At 51.0% G+C, this 23,640-nt stretch overlaps 1 protein-coding gene across 2 annotated transcripts; it reads left to right on the top strand.

Annotated features, from left to right (window-relative positions):
* The first annotated feature begins 6,665 nt into the window (after window positions 1-6,665).
* Window positions 6,666-23,252, top strand: auts2a (activator of transcription and developmental regulator AUTS2 a). 2 transcript variants are annotated; one of them, XM_079738499.1, is made up of 13 exons: window positions 6,666-7,452; window positions 9,252-9,595; window positions 12,638-12,873; window positions 14,188-14,232; window positions 15,299-15,394; window positions 15,997-16,068; window positions 16,404-16,433; window positions 16,943-17,014; window positions 17,512-17,653; window positions 17,871-17,951; window positions 19,718-19,801; window positions 19,937-20,198; window positions 20,491-23,252. In XM_079738499.1, exons 2-13 carry the CDS (start codon window positions 9,499-9,501, stop codon window positions 21,794-21,796), a joined length of 2,523 nt encoding a protein of 840 aa, XP_079594625.1. In that variant the 5' UTR covers window positions 6,666-7,452; window positions 9,252-9,498; the 3' UTR covers window positions 21,797-23,252. The 2 variants fall into 2 exon arrangements, with proteins under 2 accessions (XP_079594625.1, XP_079594626.1); XM_079738500.1 differs by having other exon boundaries at window positions 9,255-9,595.
* Window positions 23,253-23,640: the final 388 nt, after the last annotated feature.

Raw genomic sequence — 23,640 nt, forward strand, 5'->3', positions numbered from 1 at the left:
ACCATTCAGCGCCGGGGAGGAATATCTGGGGTGTGGGGGGAGCTCTCACACAAACACACAAACACACTCGTTAGCCAGGGAGCGGTGCTCAGCTGTCATTCTCTAATACGTCCTCCAGAGAGGTCTGTTATCATTTCCCTGTTGGAAAACCAAAGAGCTCATGGACGAGGTGGAGATCCTGTTGAACTCTGCGGGTGCGGACTCATGGGCAGTGGAGTCACAGAAGACCATGATCCAGGTGGACAAGAAAACACAGCTGTGGACCACCGGTCCGTCTATGTGTGAGGTTTGTGGTGGGAGCGAGGGAGAGAGCGCGGTGTTTGTTGTTCCTCCTCATGTGTATGAGGGGGAGGAGGGAAGGGAACGGTCTAAGATGTCTGCCATTAACGGATCTGGCGGGCCTCATTAAGACCAAATAAACAACATCTACCTCCTGGCCAAGGTCAGCGGCAGGGAGCGCGTGCTATCTCCGGGGTCAGCCCACTGTCAACACCCGCGGTTTCCAGCTCCTAATGCTGTTGTCAAACTAAATAGGAAAGCAGGCAGTAAGAGTAAGAGTTTTTTTCTTCTGCTTCTCTCTTATTGGACCGAAATGCTTTCCAGATTTCAACATGACCCGGAGGAGAGTAGGGGGTTTCTTTCATATCTTTTGAGGCAAGGACATGGTCCGCTGTGAGCAATTTTTCCACTTTCCTTGGAACGAATTAATCGCTTTGCACATCAAGGTTTATATTTAATTTTATTTGACTTAATAGGCTCCGATTTAAATTGCCGCAGCTCCAGTCCGTCTGTATAATAAGTGATGTTTACACAGACGGGAATACGTTAATTACGTTTTTTTTAACCAAAGAAAAAAAAAGTCCAGGAGCAATGACTTCATCCGTTAAATTGACTCAACGTTAAACCGCCACAGTTTATTTATTTGAAGGTTTGTGGCGAGATGTGACTTGACAGGGGAAGGGAGGTGTGGCTGTCACTCTTTAGATAAACAACAGTGTTATTGTTTCAGCTCCTTGACTGGAAGGCATGGACTCCAAACCCCACAACCCACAACCGCGTTTGGTTTTGTGTCGGTTCTAATACCGTAGTGTAAGACTTTTTTTTTTTTTGTCATCTCAATCAAATGAGTCCGTTCCTTCAGATGTTCTTAGCAGTGACCCAGGGCTCTAAAGTGTGTTTCCATTGGCAGGCTGACAGGAACATTAGCGCTCTTGACGACTCAGAGAGAACTCAGAGAGGGTCTGATGTGGTGCCTCAGTGGCCTGAGCAGCATTCTGCCTACTGCAGCACCACCAGAGGAACAAGAGAGAGAGAGGGTGAGAGAGAGAATACAGCAGGCAGATGGGTCGAGAGAGGGCTAGAGAGTTGGCAGTGGACGGTGAGTGAGTGAGCGGGACTTTAAAGGACTCTAGCAGCTGTGATGGACAGGCCAGGGATTCTGGGATGTCAGCGCTTCTCTCTAGATAGTTCTTGTCGTTTTTCTTTTTTTAAACAAGACTGTAGAAACCGTGCCAAGTGCCGGTGTGACGGTTCACTCCCCCTGCCTCTCTCCCGGTCTCTTTCTTTATCTACCTCTCTTTCTCTCCCTCCCCTTGTATGTATCCTGCTTGATCTTATAACTAGCCTGCCCAAAAGAGGACTCCATGGTTGACTTGCTTGCATTTTCAGAAAGCTAACCTTAGCTTATTTGAACAATCGTCAACTGTTATTAAAACCAACCGATTTTAAGCTCAGTGTTAACAAGCTGGGTGATCCATTATTGGCAACAGGAAGGAGATCATCTTGCAGTTGATGGTGGTTATTTCTATCAGTGACAGCCATATTACCCGTGACATTTGACTTGACGCCACTGGGGGGTCAGTGTCAAAAAGAAAGTGGAATGATGTGTCATCATCAGAGTAGATTAAAATATTCCACCGCTAGATGGATCAGCAGTGTTCTCTGGTGGATTAACCCAGAGGCTCTTCCCTTCCCAGGTGAAAACAGGTTGTTGGTGGCGAGCGTGCTCCATGCAACAGAAGCAGGTCACCTGCTATTGCATCAATACCTCTGGTTCATGAGGGGCTCATATTCCCACCTGTTCCCACCACCAGCGCTCTCTCTCTCTCTCTCTCTCTCTGTCTCTCACTGACTCTCTCTCTCTCTCTCTCTCTCTCTCTATCACTCTCTCTCTCTCTCTCTCTTGCTCTCTCTATCACTCTCTCTCTCTCTCTCGCTCTCTCTCTCTCTATCACTCTCTCTCTCTCTCTTTCTCCCTCTCACTCCGGTTGTGGCTCAGCTGCCGCGCGCCCTCTGCCAAAGCCGCCTTCCATTACATGAAACATGAAACACAAGCCTGCGCGTTAATATGAATATATCACTTTGTTTTGACAGCTTGATCTGAATACGTACCTGCTATTAGATACACAACCGCACACCGCTTCTTTTTCCACGCCCCGCTGCCTGCGGTCGTTAACAAGAGGCGCTTGACAAGAAGCGAACAGGGACGCCGGCCAGGTCGGATGCTCTGGGTGATTTACGGTTTGCTGCTTGCCCAGTAGCAGAGTGTGGAGGGGGGGATGTGGGTAGAAAGATCAAGGATGCTTCTCGGCTCATACCATGGGAACCTGCCGCGGGTGTAATTATACCCCATGCGCTAGCGCGCATACTGTTCACTCCTCTCGCCGTACGACCTGCCAAGTGGCATTCAATCATCGTGGAAGGCCCGACGGTTCCCCACCTCTGCCGGTGCTTTGCTTTAAATTAGCAGACGACACACACACACACACACACACACACACACACACACACACACACACACACACGCACACACACACACACACACACACACACACACACACACACACACACACACACACACACACACGCACACACACACACACACACACACACACACACACACGCACAAGTGTTGCAACGCGCTCAGTGGTTATGCGATCACATCAACTTGACCCCTATCGGGATGTTTTCTCTTAAATGACGGCACGGGTGAAGCATGCATGTGCCGTGGGCTATTTTAAAGGGGAGGTAGGGGATGGGATGATGGACCATGGTGGTGGGGATTGGGGTGGGGGTGTTGGTTTGGGGTGGTGGTGGTGGGCTGTCAGAGGATCGGAACGTCCCAGAAATGTCTACAGGAGCCAGTCTGTCATGGTGTCTCTGGGGGCCCAGCGCAGAGCTGTCAGACCACCCGACAGTGAGAGAGAGAGTGTGAGGGATAGAGAGAGAGAGAGGGAGAGAGAGAGAGGGATTTTTGGCTGGACTTCTAGGCACGGAACAGGGAGAGGATGTTTGGTGCCAAAGGGTCAGGCCGTTGATCTGCCATTTAAATTTTTAAAGAGGATGATGATGTTGGCTCATGTTGAGTTTATAATTATTTATACAGGCCGGGGCTGTAATAACAAGGGATGACATTGAAACATAATATGCTAAATTGATCTCGCAATTTACTACCCCGATGACCTCAGTCCCTATTAAGACACAGTATGCTTCCCGTCTCGTTTGTCAAGCGCCCTAATGGCTTTACCCTCTGTGTGTCGTAGTGCGGTTCACATGACCGGAGGTCTGTGGACGCCTGCCAGCGAAGGCTTTAATATCAAGGCTATGTCTCACCCACCACGTGGCTGAAGGAGAGGTCGTCATCTGCCTCGTATACTTATACCCCTGGAAACCGCTCCTACTTATGACGGCTCATTCCCGTATAATAACTGCAGATACATTTTCAGGGGAATCATATGTCGTAGTTTGAGAAGTTTGCATCATGATGTAACTTGAATGCTGAAAACACATTTTCAGAATCTTCCCAGCGTGAAGACTCCATCATATAACCGCTCATACTGCGGTTGCGTGTGTGTGATGAAATCAGTCAGCAGGTTAGCCCGCTGTGTTAGCCTGCTAGAATAGCCTGCTGGGATAATGACTTGGCTCTCTTAAGCCTCACTCTGGCCCCCCCCCCCCCCACTTGTGATTAGCCCCAACAAAGCTCACACACGCACACACACACACACACACACACACTTAGACTCACCGAGGCACCCAGCTGACCACCACAAAACGCGCCTGCTAGCCTTGAAACAAAAGAGGAGAAAAACACAAAACCGATGCCCAGCAGCCTACCACCGCTGCCCACCTTCGCTAACTTTGAGCTCGGCTCATTTCCCATTCAAATCCCCGGCAAGGGCTGTGTGTTCCCGTTGGAACCCAGCTGACAAGGCCATGCAGAAGAGGTCACAGGGGGGGGGGCTCTGGGTGGGGTAGCACAGATCAGAGCCTGGGGGGGAAGGAAACAGCCAGGATTTTCTTTTGGGATGGGGGGTGGGAGGGGATGTGTTTTTGTATTTGTTTTCAGGGATAAAGGAGACTGACAAATGACCCCCCGTGGGAGATGTGCAGAGTTCCTCTCCTGCACCTCCTCCTCCTCCCCCTCCCCCTCCACCTCCTCCTCCCCCTCCACCTCCTCCTGCTCCTCCCCCTCCACCTCCTCCTCCTCCTCCCCCTTCACCTCCCCCTCCACCTTCTCTCTGGGGGCTTCGTTATGGCCAGAACACACACTTTCCTTTTTTAGCATGTTAGCACATTTCTCAAAACAAGCTTGCCAACCTCTGCGATGCTACCTCCTAGCCACAGTGTGCAGTGTGTGTATTCAAGTGTCTGTGCGTGTGTGTGTGCGCGTGTGCTGCAGAAGGTGGTGGGGTTTGAAAATGTGCTATTTCTCTTCCACCCGCCTGTCAGGGCTGTCGTTCGGCCGCCCTGGCCAATGTCCGTCGGGGGGTAATGAGATTCATGAGCTCATGATTACTGCGTGACTGTGTGTGTCCATTACTTTTACTAACCATTACATATAGATGCCTCGCAGGCGGGGACTGCACACACTCAGTCCAGTAACCGACACTCTTCCAACCCACTTCAATCCGGCCGAGTGTGTGTTTTGTCTCCAGTGATGCGGGCAGATGTCTCGGTCCAATTCCCCTTCGAAGCACTGAGCCCGAGTCAATCGCTATTATTGTAGATATCGATCGTGATCTTGCACCAGGCCCGGCCTCCCCTGACCCCTGCTACTGCTGTATGGCATGCACTCCGGGAGGGCCCTGCCAATACCCACTTTGGCATTTGAATGCTAATGGTTAGTCTTGCAGTAGAGCACTGCTTTTCTCTCTCCGCCACTTCAGCTCCTACATCCCCCCCCAGCCCAGCTACTCCCAGTGGGGTTTCCACTCCAACCATCACCACCACCAATTCCCTTCCCCCCCAACCCATCCAGTCCCACTGGGGTTGGAACTGCTCGGAGCCACCCTGGGTCCCTCCGGGCCCTCCCAGGAGACGGGGAGCCGAGGTACCGCTGGGGCCCCCGTCCCCTTCCGAGAGGCCCCTCAGGGGGTGATGGGTTCCAGCTGAAGCCCAGGAGAGGGGGTGGACCCAGAGCCAGACCCGATATAGAGCTCGGTGCCACAGAGGATTATAGCTAGCTAGTCACACCCCCATTCCCTCCCAGGAGGTTTGGCAGAGAGTTAATCACAGCGTATGTATGAACTCATCATTCGGTCCCAGCCTCCCTCCCTCCCACTTTACACCCCAGAGCACGCATCCCTCTTCTGCCTCTGGAGAGCCACACAGGCCCACGGCCCCGGCTACAGCACCTAAAGCAGTGCCTAGGCGCTCCTCTGTGGTGATGGAGAGTCCCAGCAGAGAATACATCCACTTTGCGTGGAGCCTAATAAACATGTTGTTGTTGTTCATTGCGTGAGACTCACACGTCGTGGGTTTCTCTATTATAAGGCCTTAAGGGGGCATGTCGCCGTGTGATCTAGAGACCTCCTGCAGGATGGAGGGGATTGGTGCGATTCTCTGGTCTGCATTCGATTAGGAGGACGCTTTCACTGATCGTGATTTACTGTTTGAGTGTGTTGGTGTTCATGTGTGGTTTTATGAAGGAGTCCTCCGGGCAGGATTTGAATAGTTGGATTGTTTGTTATCCCACGGTGTCGACTATTCACGAATGGAGCTGGATGTACCCCTGACAAAAACAGCTGAAACTAAGCCAACAACAGGGTTTATAATTTTCCTTTCCTATAATTTTCCGGTTTGATTTTCCTTGAGGAAAGGGGCCGATAATGTTGGACGATGAACATTTTACTCCAGGGTCTATTTGTTGCAAATGCTGGAGGAGTTGGCACAGATGCTTCTCCTCACAAGATATGTACCACTATGTGCAATACCTCCCAGAAACACAAACACACCGTGAGAAATGGGAATAAGATGAGTTTTGAGTGTGTAACAGAAGGCCCATGAGGTCCAACTTGTTCATTCACAAGCAGCTCTGCAATTCCCCGCTGTGTACCGCTGCACCGTGTTCCTCTTCTGCGGTTGTTGTTGTTATTTACAGCTACTACTCGGCTCATTAGCACACTACGAACGTACACCGGGTACAACATCTGTGGCTGATGTCTGCACCGTTGATTCACAACTCTCACAAGTCTCGGATCGTTGATGAAGTTCACCGCTCCCGGTCCCCGTGTATGTAATCCTCATCGGGGCCCTAATCTCATTAAGGCCCCGATGATTAGAACCGATTGTTCTAGTCAACAAGGCCGCGAGTGACGAGTTGTTCTCAGAGGGATGCAACTCACTGATTGGTTTGTTGTTTCCCCTTGTCTTCCCCCTCACAGTTCCAGAGTTCGGCGTTGATGTGCTCTCCACCAATGGCAGCCAGGAGCCCCAGGGGCCGGCCCCTCTCAAGGTGTCAGGCCTAGAGCGCAGCCAGGAGCGCAGCCAGGACAGCTGCAGGGAGCCCCCGGCCCTCCCGCCCACCACCGCCACCGCCAAGCCCACCCCTCCAAGCCCACTCCCACCCCCGCCTCCACCACTGCCGCCGCCGCCGCCGCCGCCGCCGTCTAGGCTCCCCGTGGCCACGCCCACTCCCTCCCATCCCCACCCTCCGCTGCCACCGAGCCAGCCGCCCCCCTCACCCAGGCACGCACACGGCCACGCCCATCCCCACCCACACGCCCACCCCAAAGCCCACCCCCACCCCCACCCCCACCCCCACGGCCACTCCCACACCAACGGCCGCGTCCAGCCCCAGAGCTCCGCCTACTTGCCCCCGCGCTCAGAGGCTCCCCCAAAGCCTCAGACGCCCGCAGCCCTGCCTCTCGCCCAGGGTCCAGAGCCCTCGCTGGCCCCCCGGCCCCGGCTCCAGCACCAGGCGGACCCCCTCCTGCATCACCCCAGGCCTCCGCCCACGCCCAGCCTGCATCATCCCAACCCGCCGTCGCCTGCCCTCCCGGGGCACCATCCCCACCCCCACCACCACCACCACCACCACCACCACCACCAGCAGCAGCAGCAGCAGCAGCAGCAGCAGCACCCCAGCCAGGCGGGACCCCACCGCCCTCCTTCACGCTGCCACCCCAGGCCCCTGTCAGCCTACAACGGCCACAGCCTGAACGGACACAGGTAAGACCCCGGTGAAGGCGCGCTCCACCCCAGCTTCTCATGATCATTCAGGTGCAGCGCGGAACAGTTCAGACCTCAGGTTAGAAGCTGTCCGATGTTCACAAAAGGCGATACAATAGGTACTCGACATTAGCACATTTTAGATTTGCTATTCGCTGCACCATAACACCATCGTTGTTTTAAAATTGAAAATAAATCAAAATCATTCAGGCCGTGTTAAGATGACATTGCCAAGGTGTAGCTGCGAGTAAACAAATCTACATAAATATGCGAGACCTACTTCCGAGGTCTTGCGTTGTTTGTTTCAGCTGTTAATCAACTCAAACACGACTCGGTGGAAGGTACCCCGAGACGAGGGGGGGGGGGGGGGAAGTGGCTGATTGTCCACAGTGGGAGGTGAACAGCACCCTGGGACTTATTAACCACCTACACAATCACCATCGCACGCCATCCGCCGCGTCGTACTTTAGCATACGCTGCGGAATCAACACCCCGACTGCATAATTTCTAGTTCATCTGTTTTGTTTGTGTTGAGTTGTGTTATCGCAGTGCTTGTTGGGGCCTTGTCGAACAACGGTCCTCCAGGGGGAAAAGAAGTGTAAAATACTACTTCTAGAAATCAAGGGGTGGTTTCTGCTCCTCCGTTCATACAGTTTTCCTCAGTCACTATGTCTGCTTGTCTGATTAGGAATCATAGCAGCATTATCTTTTTTGTCTGACGTTTAAGGTGAAACACACTGGTTAATCATCAATACCACACTAGCCTAGCCAGGGGCACCAATTTAGAGCAAATGGGGTCCATAACAACAACACTAAACGGTGAAATGGTGACGGATGGGTCTGCAGCAGCTCTCTCTCTCTCTCTCTCTCTCTCCCGCTCTCTTCTTCATCGTCTCCCTCTTGGAGCCGTGAGGCTCTGGCCTCCTGTGGGCCCAGAAACACTCCTTGCCTCGCGGGGCCCCCAGCAGCTGGCTGCGCCTTGCGCTCCTGACGCCACGGCCCCTCCGGGGCCCCTGCCAGAGCTCCGCCGAGGCCCTGGCACCGGCGGAGAATAATCAGGCTTGGCCCGGTGACAGGGCTGGAGCGTAGCAGACGGGCTCCTCTTCCAGGGGAGCTTAGTGTGTAAAGATGCAGAACGACAAGCCTTTCCAAACAGCCTGCGGGAAAAAAAAACCCCCACACACACGTAAAAATACAAACACGCACACACGCACACCCTCGCTCTGTCCCTGTCTCGGCGTGTCTGGGTTTGTGGTGTTGTTGTTTTTTTTAACAAACATGCGCCGTGCCTTGGCGGAGGAGCAGGAAGTGGCGTGAAAGCAGGAGCCCTGCTCAAAGGCAGACGCTTGTGTCGTGAAGCCGGCCTGGCTGGCAGGCGGCGCCGTGTTTTGCGCGTGGAGGTGTCTCTGACAGTGGAGCCTCTGCGCTTGGTTAGGGAGCTCTCCGGTGGAGCGTGGGCCCCGGGGCGGGAGGCGTGTGTGTTTTGTGTGAACGCGGGAGCGCTAAGGCGTGAAAACGAGGTTCCCGGGCGGCGGCGGGGGGGACAGATGGAGGCGTGGAGACGAGCGTTAATCCCATCACACCTGGCCCCTAACCCCCCCCGCCTCTTCCTCCTTGTTTGCTTTCTCCCTCTACACTTTGCGCTCTCGTTCGCTCGCTCTCTTTCGCTCTCTCTCTTACTCGCTCTCTCTCTCTCCTCCCCATCTCTCCTCCTTCATCTCCTCCTCCTCCTCATCCTCAAACACCTCCTCCTCCTCCTCCTCCTCCTCCTCCTCCTCCTCCTGCTCTCGTCCCCACAGCAGCAGCCGGAGCAGCACACCGGGCTCCAAGATCCACGGGGCCCCGCCCGCCGCCGCCGGCCCCCTCCACCTGCCCCACCCCTCGCCGCCCCCCAGCGCAGCAGCAGCAGCAGCAGCAGCAACAGCAGCAGCAGCCTCCTCCGCGTCCTCCTCCCCCTTCCCGCTGCCCCTGGCGGCCCACCAGGGCGCCCCCCCCCACGGCTTCCCCCAGGCCCTGCAGTCCTCGCCGCTCCCACACCACCCCAATATGTTTGCACCTCCAGCTGCCTTGCCTCCACCACCGCCACTGACGTCTAGCGCCCTGCCCGTCGCCGGACACCCTCCTGCCGGCAGCCCCTACTCAGGTACAGGCGCTATACGACGCACACGCCCACACACACGCACGCACACATGCATGGAGTGCTATCCAGTGGTGAGGTAGATGCGTATATGTGTAGATATTATAAACACCCTGCTGCTGGGAGCCCCTACCCAGCTCAGGTACTATACAAACAACGCCATACGCACACACACACACAAAAAATACACACACACACACACACACACACACACCAGACACACATATATGTGTATATATTATAAACACCGTGCTCCTGGCAGCCCCTACCCAGCTCATGCACTATACAAAACAGCGATGGGGTAGCGCATGCATATACGCAGGGTGCGATTTGCCGGTGGGGATGGTGGGGATTATCCCCCCCTCTGGTTTACACGTCCTACCCTCTGCTGAATTATTTTTATCCTCTGTGGGAATAAAAATTATCCCCCCCACCCAAAGTATTTTCACCATTACATCGTAATAATTAACAACCAAAATACACAGGGTCCGTCTTCATTTTGAAACATTTTAAAATGTTTCTCAAAATTATCCCCCCCTCTGGTTTTTTCACAAATCGCACCCTGCGTATACGATATATAGTCGATATTTATATATGTAATACCTGTTGTGCAGAAGAATTGATGACAAATTATCACGTTATTTAAAGGTAATAAGAATACAATAATTCCAATCGTTGGAATGCGCTCGTTGAAACCCTTCGGCGTGTTTCAAAAGCGGACGTAAACAGTTCAAACCAACAAAAACTAAGCTCAGCTTAGTTCCGGGACAGTGAACTCAAATTGTTAAATGTGTTGCAAATGGTGAAGTTAGGGTGTTCTGTCATCTGTCCCACATCAGGCAGCCCACAAACGACCAATAAACAACCGCCACATAACTCCTTCCAAATCCCACATCTGTCGGATCGGGTCAAAACCGGGCTAATAATGTCGTCTGGGGGGTGGCGGCGGGGGATAAGGGCTTCCAGATGCTGGACACGGCCCCCGCAGTGTGTACAGACGGTCTGTCCACAACCCTGCTCACCGTCGCACTCTAACCGAAGCATACAGCTGTGAATGATCGACTCTGAATTAATAGTAAATATATATACACACCGTTTACCGTGGAGAAGATAGCCCTGTCGTTTTACATAAGCGATCACACACACACAGAGGAAATCACTCAGGCACCCTCGCACTCACGCACGCACACTCGCACAGACACACACACACACACACACACACACACAAAGCGTGCGGTACAACTGAATGTCAGAATTGGTTGGCCAGGGGGGAAATAGAAGAGGGGGGGGCGGTTAGTGGGTTGGTGGTTTAACTTAATTTCCAGGGCTTCCATTTTCACCTGGAACAGTGTTCATCTGAGAAATCAATTTGTTCAATACCACACGGACCCCAGTTGGATTCTGTTCAAAAGACACTAATGAAATTTTTATGAAGAGAAAATTCCATCTCTTGCTTCCAACCTAATAAAGCTTGAAATGAACGTAGGAAATTGTGCATTGAGTCACCGCGGAATAGAAATAATACGGTTACCCGGGAGAGAATACAATTTTTCCCCGGCAATTTAGCGGAGGATTTCTAAGAAAAGCAAATGATTAGATTTTTCTAGAAGACATCCGAGGTAGCAGCAAAGGGTTGAAGGGGTTGAAGGCTTCATCGCAACAACAGTGGCCGTCATTAAAAATAATAATTAAAGCGCAACGGAGATAGCGTGTTGCTGGCACGATGTCTCACCTTCAACCCTCGGCCACGCTTGGCCTGGAGAAGAGAGACGGAGTAACGGGACGCGCCGATCAGATCAAGAGTGGTTTCCTCTTTGCGTAAAAGTGTTGTCCTTTTTGGGAGGTTTTTGACATTGATATTGATCGCTGGATACTGGGGACTAAGTAGCGTTTTTAACACTCAGCCATCTGGATATGAACGCTGGCTTTCATCGCGACAGGCCAGATTCACTTTCAATTCTGCGGAAGCATTAAATATGGGCTTCGAGTAAATCGAGTCCACGATAAATAAGGTTTAAATGCTATTGAATTATGGTGAATGCATTGAAAACTAAATTATAACAATGAATTATGATAGGAAAAATTGGTTCTTTGTGTGTTTCTGGGAAAAAAGGAAAGAAAAAAATACAATGGGAATAAAAAGAGGCCAACAAATGTTCAAAGTCAGAAGAGTTTTATTATCAAATGTACTATGTACCGAAAAACACATGGTTGTCTGGACAATGAAACTCTTATGACAAATGCAGAAGTCTGCGAGCGGAGGAGCAAAGAAAAAGCAAACACAAAGCAATAACAAGAAGGAAATTAAAGGGAAGAACATTCTGTACTTCTAAAATTAATCACACACTATTAAATACTGTTCTTCCTTCTAAATAATTAAAGGCAATATATGCATAAAAATCATGACAACTGTAAATATTCACTCAAAAAACAATAAAAATAAAATTACCACGAAATACCCACACAGACAGAGTTGGCAGTCGAGCACGATGTACCTTGGGACCGTGAAAAAGTCCAACAACACTTGGACTAAAACTATTTCTTCCTCCTCTTCCTCCCTCTCCTCCCTCCCTCCCTCTCCTCCCTCTCCTCCCTCCCTCTCCTCCCTCTCCTCCCTCTCCTCCCTCTCCTCCTTCTCCTCTCCTCTCTCTCCCCCCTATCCTCTCCCTCTCCTCCCTCTCCTCCCTCCCTCTCCTCCCTCTCCTCCCTCTCCTCCCTACCCTCCCTCTCCTCCACCTCCCTCTCCCCCCTCTCCCTCCCCTCCCTCTCCTCCACCTCCCTCTCCTCCCTCTTCTCCCTCTCTTCCCTACCACCTCTCCCTCTCCTCCCTCTCCTCCACCACCCTCTCCTCCCTCTCTTCCGACTCTCCCTTTCCCTCTCCCCCCTCTCCCTCCCCTCCCTCTCCTCCACCTCCCTCTCCTCCCTCCCTTCCGACTCTCCCTTTCCCTCTCCCCCCTCTCCCTCCCCCCCCCTCTCCTCCACCTCCCTCTCCTCCCTCCCTTCCGACTCTCCCTTTCCCTCTCTTCCCTCCCCTCCTCCCCCTCACAGAACAAGACCTCCTACGGCAGGAGCTCAACACGCGCTTCCTGGCGTCGCAGAGTGCCGACCGCGGGGCCTCGCTGGGGCCGCCGCCCTACCTGCGCACCGAGTTCCACCAGCACCAGCACCAGCACCAGCACCAGCACACCCACCAGCACACCCACCAGCACACCTTCACGCCCTTCCCGCCCCACGGCATCATGCCCACGCCAGCACCGCCCATGGTGCGTACCCCCACCAGAAACGTGAGGATAAGTAGCTCGCCGTTCAGTGTCCCGGGTGTTGGGGTTGTGGGGTTGTGGGGCTGGTCGGGGTGTGGGGTGAGGGGGCGAGGGTTGATTCGACCGGACGAGGTCAATGTGCAGAGGTCGAGTCAAGGACATACACAGGGGGCTTTTAAGTTCTTGTTTCGTTGTTTATCGGGATGTGTTATGCAGCAACGACTTGTGTTTGGTTCCCAGCTAAGACCGGTTGGTAGGGAGATTGTTTCAGCGGGTTTTGGGACGCCTTCCTAGGTTGTTGCACTTTTGGGGATTGAGGCTTTTATAAAGCTCGCACACATACCCAAAGCTCTGGCAGCCGCGGGGAACCTTGTGGGGACTTTTATTGTGGCAGGGTTTGAACGATGACCATGTGTGCCCCCATACGCGCCTCAAAGATGCCTTTCTTCTCCCGGAATGCGTTCCCAGCGCTGTATTTAGGGACGACCGATTTAGCCCCGTCCACGCACGCACACACACACCCACCCAGCTCTGTAACCAAAAAGTGCTCATTTCCAGAATTAGCCATCGCTTGCCCCAGAGCACTTTGCATTTCAGAGCCAACTTTAAAAGCATAATACACTTAATTCCGTTTGAATTTAATGATATAATTTGGCCCAGTTGGGTAGTGGTGGTTGTGTTTTAGTTTTTTGTTTTTTTACTGCAGAATGCTTTGAATTAAAGGCTTGCTCTTTGTCAGGGCAGACCACAGGCAATGAGCAAGTTGAGGACCCGGGAGAGACTGCCTCACGCTCGCATTGCACGGCTTTTAGCCGTAACGCACCCCGGGGTTGTTTTGGGGTGTTTCTTCTCTCAGCCAGTGCTCTGATGGTTCCTCAAAGGCACCGCTGCAAGGCCCTTTCACAGCTAATGAGACTATAAAGTGTTTCTTTATGGCTTCAGTGTTCAGCCCTGACTGGGGAAATGGGCGCTCCAAGCCCGCATTCAACCACACACACACACACAAAAGGAAAGAACCCGAGCACTCACAAATGAGACACAGACACAAGGCCCCAAACTGGTCCTCAGACGGCCAGGAAAAAAGCGTACAAAAGTGTGTGAGAAAAGAAGGAAAGGTTACGAACGACCACTTTACCGAGGCGCTGAACTTTAAATTGTTTCCTATCCCCAACACGGGGGGGGGGGGGGCGATGTGTGGTGACTTCTTTTTTTATGTTGTTCCCCAGGGAACGGGGCCATTCAACCTGGAGCTGTAAATGTCTCGGTTACTGTGTTAAATCTTTCCCCGTACCCTTTTACCCCTCTGTACTGAGAACTCTTTCGTTTTCTCTCCCACAGTTTGAAAAATTCCCAACGAAGGTGGACCCCTTCTACAGACACAGCGTGAGTGATCCCACCTTGTTCACCGTGTCCGTCCCTCAGCGAACCCATGGCCCTTGCTTTTTGTTGTCGCTGTTCTGTCTGGGGCCGTGGCGCCGTCATGTGTTCCCCGCTTACGCTCATCTGCTACTTTAAATACAAACTGTAAGCCTTGTAGCTATAGTGCTGAAATGATTAGCTTGGCGGCTCATCACACGAGGCTAGCTAATCTAAGACATCACTTTTGGCTTTTGTAACTTATGGCGGGTTTTCAAAAGAAAATCATAATCATTGTCAAATTCATTTTACTCAGATTCTATTTTAAGAAAAGTAGCCCTTTCATCGTTTAATAGCAATGAAAAGTATGTATAAGATGTAAATAATACATGCCTATAATTTGGTGTGACGCAAACCCCCTGCAATCCTTGAATGTACCCCTAGGGAAACAAATAGCCCCATTTGAGAAACACTGGACCAAATGATTAATCAATAAAGAAACATCATCATTTGATTAATCAACAAGGAAAATAATCAATAGCTGCAGACCTCATTGTGACAGATTTCTACTGCTTGTAGCATAAGTTGTGTTGCGTGTCACATGAAAATGGCTGGGCACAGCAACTACTACAGTGTGTAGATAAGAGAGATGGGCTATACCCTTCAAGCCTCGCTGAAAGATTGTTTTGTTGCACCTCATCGATCACTCTATTTTGTATCAAACACGTAGTAGATTGTGACCTTTACACTGTACAGTTTACACACTTCAGCAAATACCAACATCTCCTCCAGAAACTCTTAAAACGTCAGAACGACAAACGTTTAGTCCGGCGTTCGGACGTTTAAAGGGTTTCTGAGAGAGATGTTAGGAATTGTGTAAACTTTACAGTTGAGAGATGTTAGAAGTGTGTAAACTTTACAGTTTACACTATACATTAACGACTAGAACCCCAGACCAGAAAGCCAGAGCTACCGCCTCCATAACCCCAGACAGAAAGTCCCGACCAAAGCCGCCTCCAATGAGCCCTCACCCATCCAAAACCACCAAACTCCTGATCCTCAATTTCCTGCTCTCTTGTTTTTCTCCCTTCAGCTGTTCCACTCCTACCCTCCGGCCATGTCTGGCCTCCCCCCGGTCATCCCTCCAACCGGCCCCTTCGGCTCACTGCAAGGAGCCTTTCAGCCCAAGGTGAGCTCCACATACAGGGGGCGACAAAACACAGCCCACCTTGGAGATGTATAGTGAACAAACCGCTGATTGTTGTTGATGTGCAGGGTACAGCGTCATCGCTGGTGAAAAGGTTGAGGATTGCAATTACCGGTTGCTGATTGGTGGTTGACGTTTTTGCACAGTGATGTCACCTGGCGCTTGCCTGAGCCAATCAGAAACAGAAATTGGGATAACCTGATCCTGATGCTCTACTTGTGGCTTGTTTTTGTTTCCTTGTTCATCGTGTTGTTGGAAGTTGAGGCCCCAAAGGTTTTTTAGAAGAGGATAATGGAAATAGTGTTCTCAGATGGCATGGATGTCCGTGCCAGCACCGGTCTGCATAAAACATAAAACAAAACAAAAGCACAGAAAAGAAACAGTAGGGTCAATGGAAAACACTGACCTGCTCATTTTGAATCGCAAGACCAAATCTCTGTATTGAGCGTGTATTGGCTGTGCTGCACTGGCCTAAACTTGTAAATTAACACTGCATATGTAAGAAACTTTACTTTCTCCTGAATTTCAACTTCTGGAGAGTCTTCTAAACGCTTGTCTCTCCCTGTGTTCCTCTGCTCTCTCAGACCTCCAACCCCCTGGACGTGTCCAACCGGCCTGGAGCAGTACCCCACACACTCCTACAGAAGGATCCCAGGGTAGGAGCAGCATCTAGAGCACTAGTTTGGGCTTGTTGGTTTACCCTTAGGTGGATTCAAATCTAACAGAGACATAACAACAATTATTATTCAGATTGAAAATATAATTTCGATTTTTTATGTTTTATGTAATAATTGGTATAATATTTTGTGTTCAAATTGATAGTTGTGTAGGTCTATTCCATTCCATTCACTTCAATGTTTCTTCTTTTTTGAGCATGAGCAAGTGTAACAAATCATTTCCTCTGGGATCAATAAAGTCTGTATCTGTATCTGTAATTTGAAACACTTGTGTGACAGAATTGTGATTCCTCTTTGTTCCTCCTTTCTGGCAGCTAACGGATCCATTTCGACCTATCCTCAGGGTAAGTGTTTCAGTGAATGCCATATACAAACAGAGAACCCACACAAAAATACAAACAAATATAAACACAGACACCCACCTAACAAAGACACACACCTACCTCTGACTCCAGCTGCACACATCAGGTGGTCTTGCTATCAAAGTAAATAGCGCCCTTATTTGAATAAGTTATGTCCTTGGAGGGAGAACATTCTCGAGTCTACCACATCAACAACAGCAACAACAACAAAGCCCATTTTATTTGAGAACAGGATGCAGCGTTCTCTGAAGGCTTCAAACCATTCCGATCCTTGCCAAACACTTTACAAATGTGTGCAGTGATACCTTCCAGACTTCATAACAAGCTTGGGAATTCCAAAAGCATCGCGCGCAAGCGATGTGTCCTTTCCAAAATAGACAGTACACACACACGCCATGGAGCGACATCGTGGTGGCAGGGTTAGAGTCTGCCGGACCATAAACAATGAGATTCACACTTGTTTTCTTCTCTTTTCTCTCGCTCCTGCGCAGAAACCAGGGAAGTGGTGCGCCATGCACGTCCACATCGCGTGGCAGATCTACCACCATCAACAGAAAGTGAAGGTGAGGACTCAGCCGTGGCGACAGTGGAAACAGGGCACGCAGCGCCACAGTGTCAACACCGTGGCGCGTTTCAGCCCCCTGGGGGCAGTGTCGCATCAGGACAGGCGGAACTAATTAGCATTTGTTTCACATGGACACAAGACGTTCTCGGTTGGTCAAGAGGGACATAATATTGATGTTGCTTTTACTGTGGCTTAACCGGCAGATTTATGAGATTCATAAACCGTTTTTCAATATATATATACTCTTCTATAACCAAAACAGAGAAACAATGAGCTTTCTAGTAATTGTTGTTTCACTAAAGTGAACGTCAGCACTAGACGGTGACCGTGCGTGTCTCCCAAACGCGTCCTGCAACAACTTAGCCCTGGGTGGTCCCGGTGGGGGTCGTTCTCCTGACCCGGCGTCACAGCCGGGGTCACTCTGCAACACGCTGCCCCTGTGTGTGTGTGAAGGTTTAACATGGTGTTTCCTCTGCTGTGCCTACCGTTCTCCAGCAGCAGATGCAGGTCGACCCTCATAAGCTGGACTTTGGCCTCAAACCCGAGTTCATGGGTCGGCCGCCGGGCCCCAACCTCTTTGGGGCCATCCACCACCCCCACGACCTGGCCCGCCCCGCCACGCTCTTCTCAGCCGCAGGTGGGTGGGTGTGTGTGTGTGTATGTGTGTGTGTGTGTGTGTGTGTGTGCGTGTGTGTGTGTGTGTGTGTGTGTGTGTGTGTTTGTGTGTGTGTGTGTGTGTGTGTGTGTGAGAGAGGATAGTTCATTTGATATAACTTTACCTTATTAATATTGAAATAGATTTTCATGTAGTGCGTTTCGTGTGATAAAGCTCTCTCTTTCTCTGTCGTTCCCAGGCCCCCCACACCCGGCAGCGGGCCCCTTTGGCCACCCTCCCCACCACCCCGGAAACTTCCTCAGCCCCGCCTCTCACCTCGGTAAGAGGGCAAGCAGCTTCAGAGTCTGTTTAAGAGTCTGCTTCAGAGTCTGTTTAAGAGTCTGCTTCAGAGTCTGCTTCAGAGTCTGCTTCAGAGTCAGCTTCAGAGTCTGCTTCAGAGTCTGTTTAAGAGTCTGCTTCAGAGTCTGCTTCAGAGTCTGCTTCAGAGTCTGCTTCAGAGTCTGCTTCAGAGTCTGCTTCAGATTCTGCTTCAGAGTCTGCTTCAGAGTCTGCTTCAGAGTCTGCTTCAGAGTCTGCTTCAGAGTCAGCTTCAGAGTCTGTTTAAGAGCCTGCTTCAGAGTCTGTTTAAGAGTCTGCTTCAGATTCTGCTTCAGAGTCTGCTTCAGAGTCTGCTTCAGAGTCTGCTTCAGAGTCAGCTTCAGGGTCAGCTTCAGGGTCAGCTTCAGAGTCTGCTTCAGAGTCTGTTTAAGAGTCTGCTTCAGATTCTGCTTCAGTCTGCTTCAGAGTCTGCTTCAGAGTATTCTTCAGAGTCTGCTTCAGAGTCTGCTTCAGAGTCTGCTTCAGATTCTGCTTCAGTCTGCTTCAGAGTATTCTTCAGAGTCTGCTTCAGAGTCTGCTTCAGAGTCTGCTTCAGAGTCAGCTTCAGAGTCTGCTTCAGAGTCTGTGTCAGAGTATTCTTCAGAGTCTGCTTCAGAGTTTGCTTCAGTGTCATAAGAGCGGTAACTGAAGCCAGGGGACCGGTGAAAGGGCCCCTTCAGCTAGATTTCCTGCCATCCCTGAGTGGGTCTCCAATGGCCAAGCAGGGAGGATAATAATTAAAGGTACTAGGTAGCCATGACAACAAGTGATAATCACAAAGAGTCTGCCGTAAGGAGCTGTTAGAAGGCAATAGAGGTGGACACATAAATAGCACTCAATCACTTGATCCCAGGGTGACTTTTAAAATAGATGAGGCGTTTGTGAGGGGAGCATTCGTTTGTATCGTAGTTGTTATTATTCTGTATGGGATGGGGTCGTGAGAAATATAACACTTACAAGTAGACTTGTAAGTGTTATATTTGGCTGCCATTTCCTGCCCATTGCAAAAGGGTGGAATGAGCAACAGTACACAATGACTCGTATCAAGACAGAAAATGTCATAATAGATAGCTGACATGGATGCCTTAGATAATAACACCTTTTGCAGGGGCTGTTTCAAAAGGAGCCTTTGAACTTGGATGTGCTGAAGACTATTTACAAAATACACATAAAAGCTCATTCCTAGATAACCACATAGCACAGAGGGCAGTTGAACAATGTCAATCATCACAAGAAACACTAAAGCGTTAAGTTGACCTCCAGGGTTGAAAGGAGTAATTCTTAAAAAAATAGCCTTAATCAGTGTTTCTCGTTTTTTCTGATCTTATTAGCCCTTTCATCATTTTAAAAAACTGGAGCAAAATTTTTTATGGGATATGAATAATACATGTGCATGTAATTTGGGGTAAACATGGGTGATGCAAATACTTTTAGTGAGAAACATGGGCTGTTTTTGTCATTCAATTTATTTGTTTGTTTATTCAGATTAGATTGGTATGCAGATTCACCATTTTATATTAAGGCTGTAGGCCTATTAAGATGACATTTCATGGTCAGATTATGATTTAGTACAGTACCCTTGTTACATATTGTGCCTATTTTAAAATGACCAATAGACGAAAAAACGCTGCAACCACCCTTTCCTTGTTAATGTCGGGCTACAAATATGAGACAAAACCCGCACTCTGTATGCTTGAGTTTTAATGTTTGCTTCTCTCCCGCCTCCAGAGCCTTTCAGCCGGCCTCCTTCATTCGGGGGACTGGGCACGCTCAGCTCCTCAGCCTTCGGCGGCCTGGGAAACCCAGCACTGAGTGAGTCTCCTCTTCATCGCCCTCCACCAGACACTCAACGCCAACCCTTGACATCTTGATTCGTATCGCATTCACACGCCTGCGTTTGATACAATCGACCTAACCGTTGGTGCCGTTGTCCTTCCCGTTGCGTAGAATCCCTCACGGCGGCCAACTCCATGTTCGGCCATAAGGAGGGCCCCGCCGGCCCACCGCAGCACTTCAACCCCAACGGGCCCAACAACGGCCAGCAGGAGCCCTGGAACCGGCTGCACCGAACGCCGCCCTCCTTCCCCACGCCGCCGCCCTGGCTCAAGCCCGGCGAATCGGAGAGGAGCGCCTCCGCCAGCTCCCACGAGAGGGACCGCGACTCGGACAAGCGGGCCCCGTCGGCCAGCAAGGACGACAAGGAGCCCAGGTGGGTGCCACGTCCCGCCCGCTCGCAACGACGGCTTTTACTCGGCGACCTTTTTCTTAAAGGGAAAGCTCTGTTGGACCGCGTCCTCAGACATGAAATAGCACTACGCAGCGCCATGGCTCTGCTCTGTAGCGCCCGAATGCAGGGATGATTATGGAGGAGCTTATTTCCTCAGGGAGGGGGTGATTACGACGAGTGAAATGAAAGAAGCGTGATTGTTTCCACAGCTGAGTTTGGGCGAGCCGCGGCGCCAGAGACGTGTGAACAACATACTTTTCTCTTCTCTTCCCAGGGAGTCCACGGAGAAGCGTCACTCCAGCCACCCCTCCCCGCAGGCAGTCAGGTCCCCAGTGGGCTTACTGGGCCACGGCCGGGCCCCTGAGCAGCACCACAGGAACCACCTGCTCCCCGGGGAGCCCCCCCGGGACAAGGAGCTCAAGGCCCCCAAGGAGAAGGAGCGGGAGCACGCCGACGTCTGGAAGGAGAACCACAGCGAGGAGCACAAGCTGAAGGAGAGCCACCACGGCGGCGACAAGGAGGCGCCCGTCATCCACGACGGGCGGCTGTCGGAGAACAAGACCCCCAGCCGGGCCACCCTGTCCCCCTACGTGCGTCAGGCCAGCCTGGAGCGGCCCCTGAACGGCAACCTGGGCCGGGACGTCCTGGAGAGGAAGGGCGAGCCGGCCTACGAGCACCAGAAGAAGAACAGCGAGGTGAAGGTGAAGGAGGAGCGGAAGGAGGAGCCCGAGGCCCCGGCCGCCGACCGGGGGAGCGGGCCCCCGGTCCAGGCGGCGCCGCCGCCGCCGCCGCAGCCGCCCGCTCCCACCCTCCACCCGCCCCCCGTCTCCATGGGGATCCCCATGGGCATGGCCGGCGTGCACCCCATGAACAGCATCGCCAGCCTGGACAGAACTCGCATGGTGGCGCCCTTCATGGGCATCAGCCCCATACCGGGCGCCGAGAGGTTCCCCTACCCGGCCTTCCACTGGGACCCCATGCGGGACCCCTACAGGGGCCTGGACATCCACAGGCGGGACCACCTGGCCCGGGACCTGCTGATGAGGAACGACCCGCTGCACCGGCTGCCGGGGCCCCGCCTCTACGAGGCCGAGCGCTCGTACCGGGACCGGGAGCCCCACGACTTTAACCGGGAGCACCAGCAGTCCACGGTGCACGCCCTGGCCCTGGAGCAGCGGCGGGAACAGGAGCGCGCCCACATGGAGGAGCGCGAGCGCCTGCATATGCTCAGAGAGGACTACGAGCACGGGCGCCTGCACGCCGCCATGCACCACCAGGTGATGGACGGGCACCTCCCCCACGGGGGTCCGGGGCTCCTCGCCCCCGGGCTACCCAGCATGCACTACCCCAGGGTCAACCCCTCGGCGGCGGCGGCGGCGGTGGCGGCGGCAGCAGCCGCCGCCGCGCATCAGAACAGCATGATGAACAAAACCCCGCCCACCGCCTCTCTCAGCGCCCCCCCGCCTCTCATCCCCACGCTCGGCACGCGAGCGGGCTCCCCCAGACGGACTACGCCCCTGGCCACTGACATCAGAGACAGACCCTCCTCGCACAACCACAAAGACATTGAGGCGCGCTGAGCAGATGGGACCCTCTCTCTCTCTCCCTCCACAGACTTGAAGGCGCGTGGAGTGCCGCCGCAGCCTTGTGTCCCAAACGCATTGAACTCACACCAAGCACTTAGCCTTGGGCGAACCACGACTGTACCATATCTGTGAATAACTTATGTAGGCAGAGTCATGCCTAGTAAAAATCATTGTTTTTGGTTGTTTTGTATAAAAAACACAAATAAGGGACAACATCTTATAACAACAACAACGGAAAAAAAACTTTTTTCAGGGTGGCTTTTTTGGCTTTTGTTTGCCCAGTTTTCTCTAGTGTTCTGTGTGCATTGGTTCTCTCAAAGAGTTGGGGTTATATGATGGAGACTGTATCCACCGATCCTCCACGCTGGAATGTGAAGGTACTTGGAAGGAGTGGCAGACAGAAGCATGTAGATACAGTGTACAGTCAATGTGCTCCCCTCTGTATGGATTACAACTGAGGTACAAAATATGCAACGGGGAGTTTTTGGAAAGCTTTACTTTAATTGTACATAGAGGAGTATAGTTTGGAGAATCAGAATGTGCTGTTTTGCAGACAGATATTTTTGTTTTTGTTTTTGGTTCGGTTGACAAACTAATTGAAATTGTACCATACGACATCACCACACCCGCCTCCCTTATCCCTGCCTTCAACTATGCAACACACATCTGGGCTCCCTCTCTGAAAGCTGGCCTTCTCCACACATCTGTACACACCGTGTAATGACCGAGGCATAAACTGCATTCTCTCCCCAACCCAAAAGACTCCACCCCTATGTGGAGATCTTATGAGTAAGGACAAGCTTTATCCGGGCCATGTGGGCTCTGTATTAAACACATCTTCTGATGAATCACATATCGATGTATTTCCAACAGTACATGCGACGCAAAAAGCGAAAATGCAAAAGTGTAATTCTTTGAGATAGAAATTCTATCTCGCAAGTCTAGTTCTGGAGAGAATGAGCAGTCAACAATACAGAAACAGCATACCGCTAGCCCTAATTGAAGGAATGTAAAGTACGTGTTTTCTCTGAGAAAATATTCTGTTGGTTCATGGGCAGTGTATTATTAAAAGTGCTCCACACCTTTAAGTTGTTGTACGTACTAATTGAAAAGACAAAAAAAGGCAGTTTGTTTTCCGATGAGCAGCAGAGATCTATTTTTAGTAGTTCACTGGAGGTTTAGTTTTGCGCTTCAAACTCTGTGAGACCATGTTGTGCAGTGAAGTTTTTTCTTTTTCAATCCAACATTCAAAATGTCCAACAGAGCCATAGTGGTTTTAGTCAAAGCGTATTGCAAAAAAAGATTGTTAAATAAGAAACTTTTTTTTGTGCTGTTAAACATGTACAAGGGAAAAATTAAGTCTTTATAGATCATGTACAAAAAATATGAAAAAATGAAGCGACTGAATCTTCAGCATGCTCCTCATGTAAACTTGTGTTATGTTAATTGTGCCATGTTATTAAAAAATGTGTACTAAACTTGTCTGATACTTACTCATACACAATGCTAATGCTTTGTGCCATGCCTCCTTTTTTATTATTTACAGTATGGGTGCTAATGATAAAAAAAACCCTAAGGATTGTTGGTACATATTTACGCATTAAAAACTAGGACCAATTCAGCCGTTCAGTTTTCCATGATGAATAAAAAACGTGTTTGATTGGAAAGACAGGGTGGTAACGTTGGAGCAGCTGGTTTTAAAATAATTCTTTAGACAATTAATTTAAACCAACAAACTACAACGGCTAGGCCTATTTACTTAACAAAGAATGGATACAGTTCAATAAAAAGCAACGTGCTTTATGAAAGAATAGAAACGTCTTCATTGATGATAGAAA

Source organism: Pollachius pollachius (genome assembly GCF_949987615.1).
Source record: "Pollachius pollachius genome assembly, chromosome: 6".
In the NCBI taxonomy this organism is placed as follows: domain Eukaryota; kingdom Metazoa; phylum Chordata; class Actinopteri; order Gadiformes; family Gadidae; genus Pollachius; species Pollachius pollachius.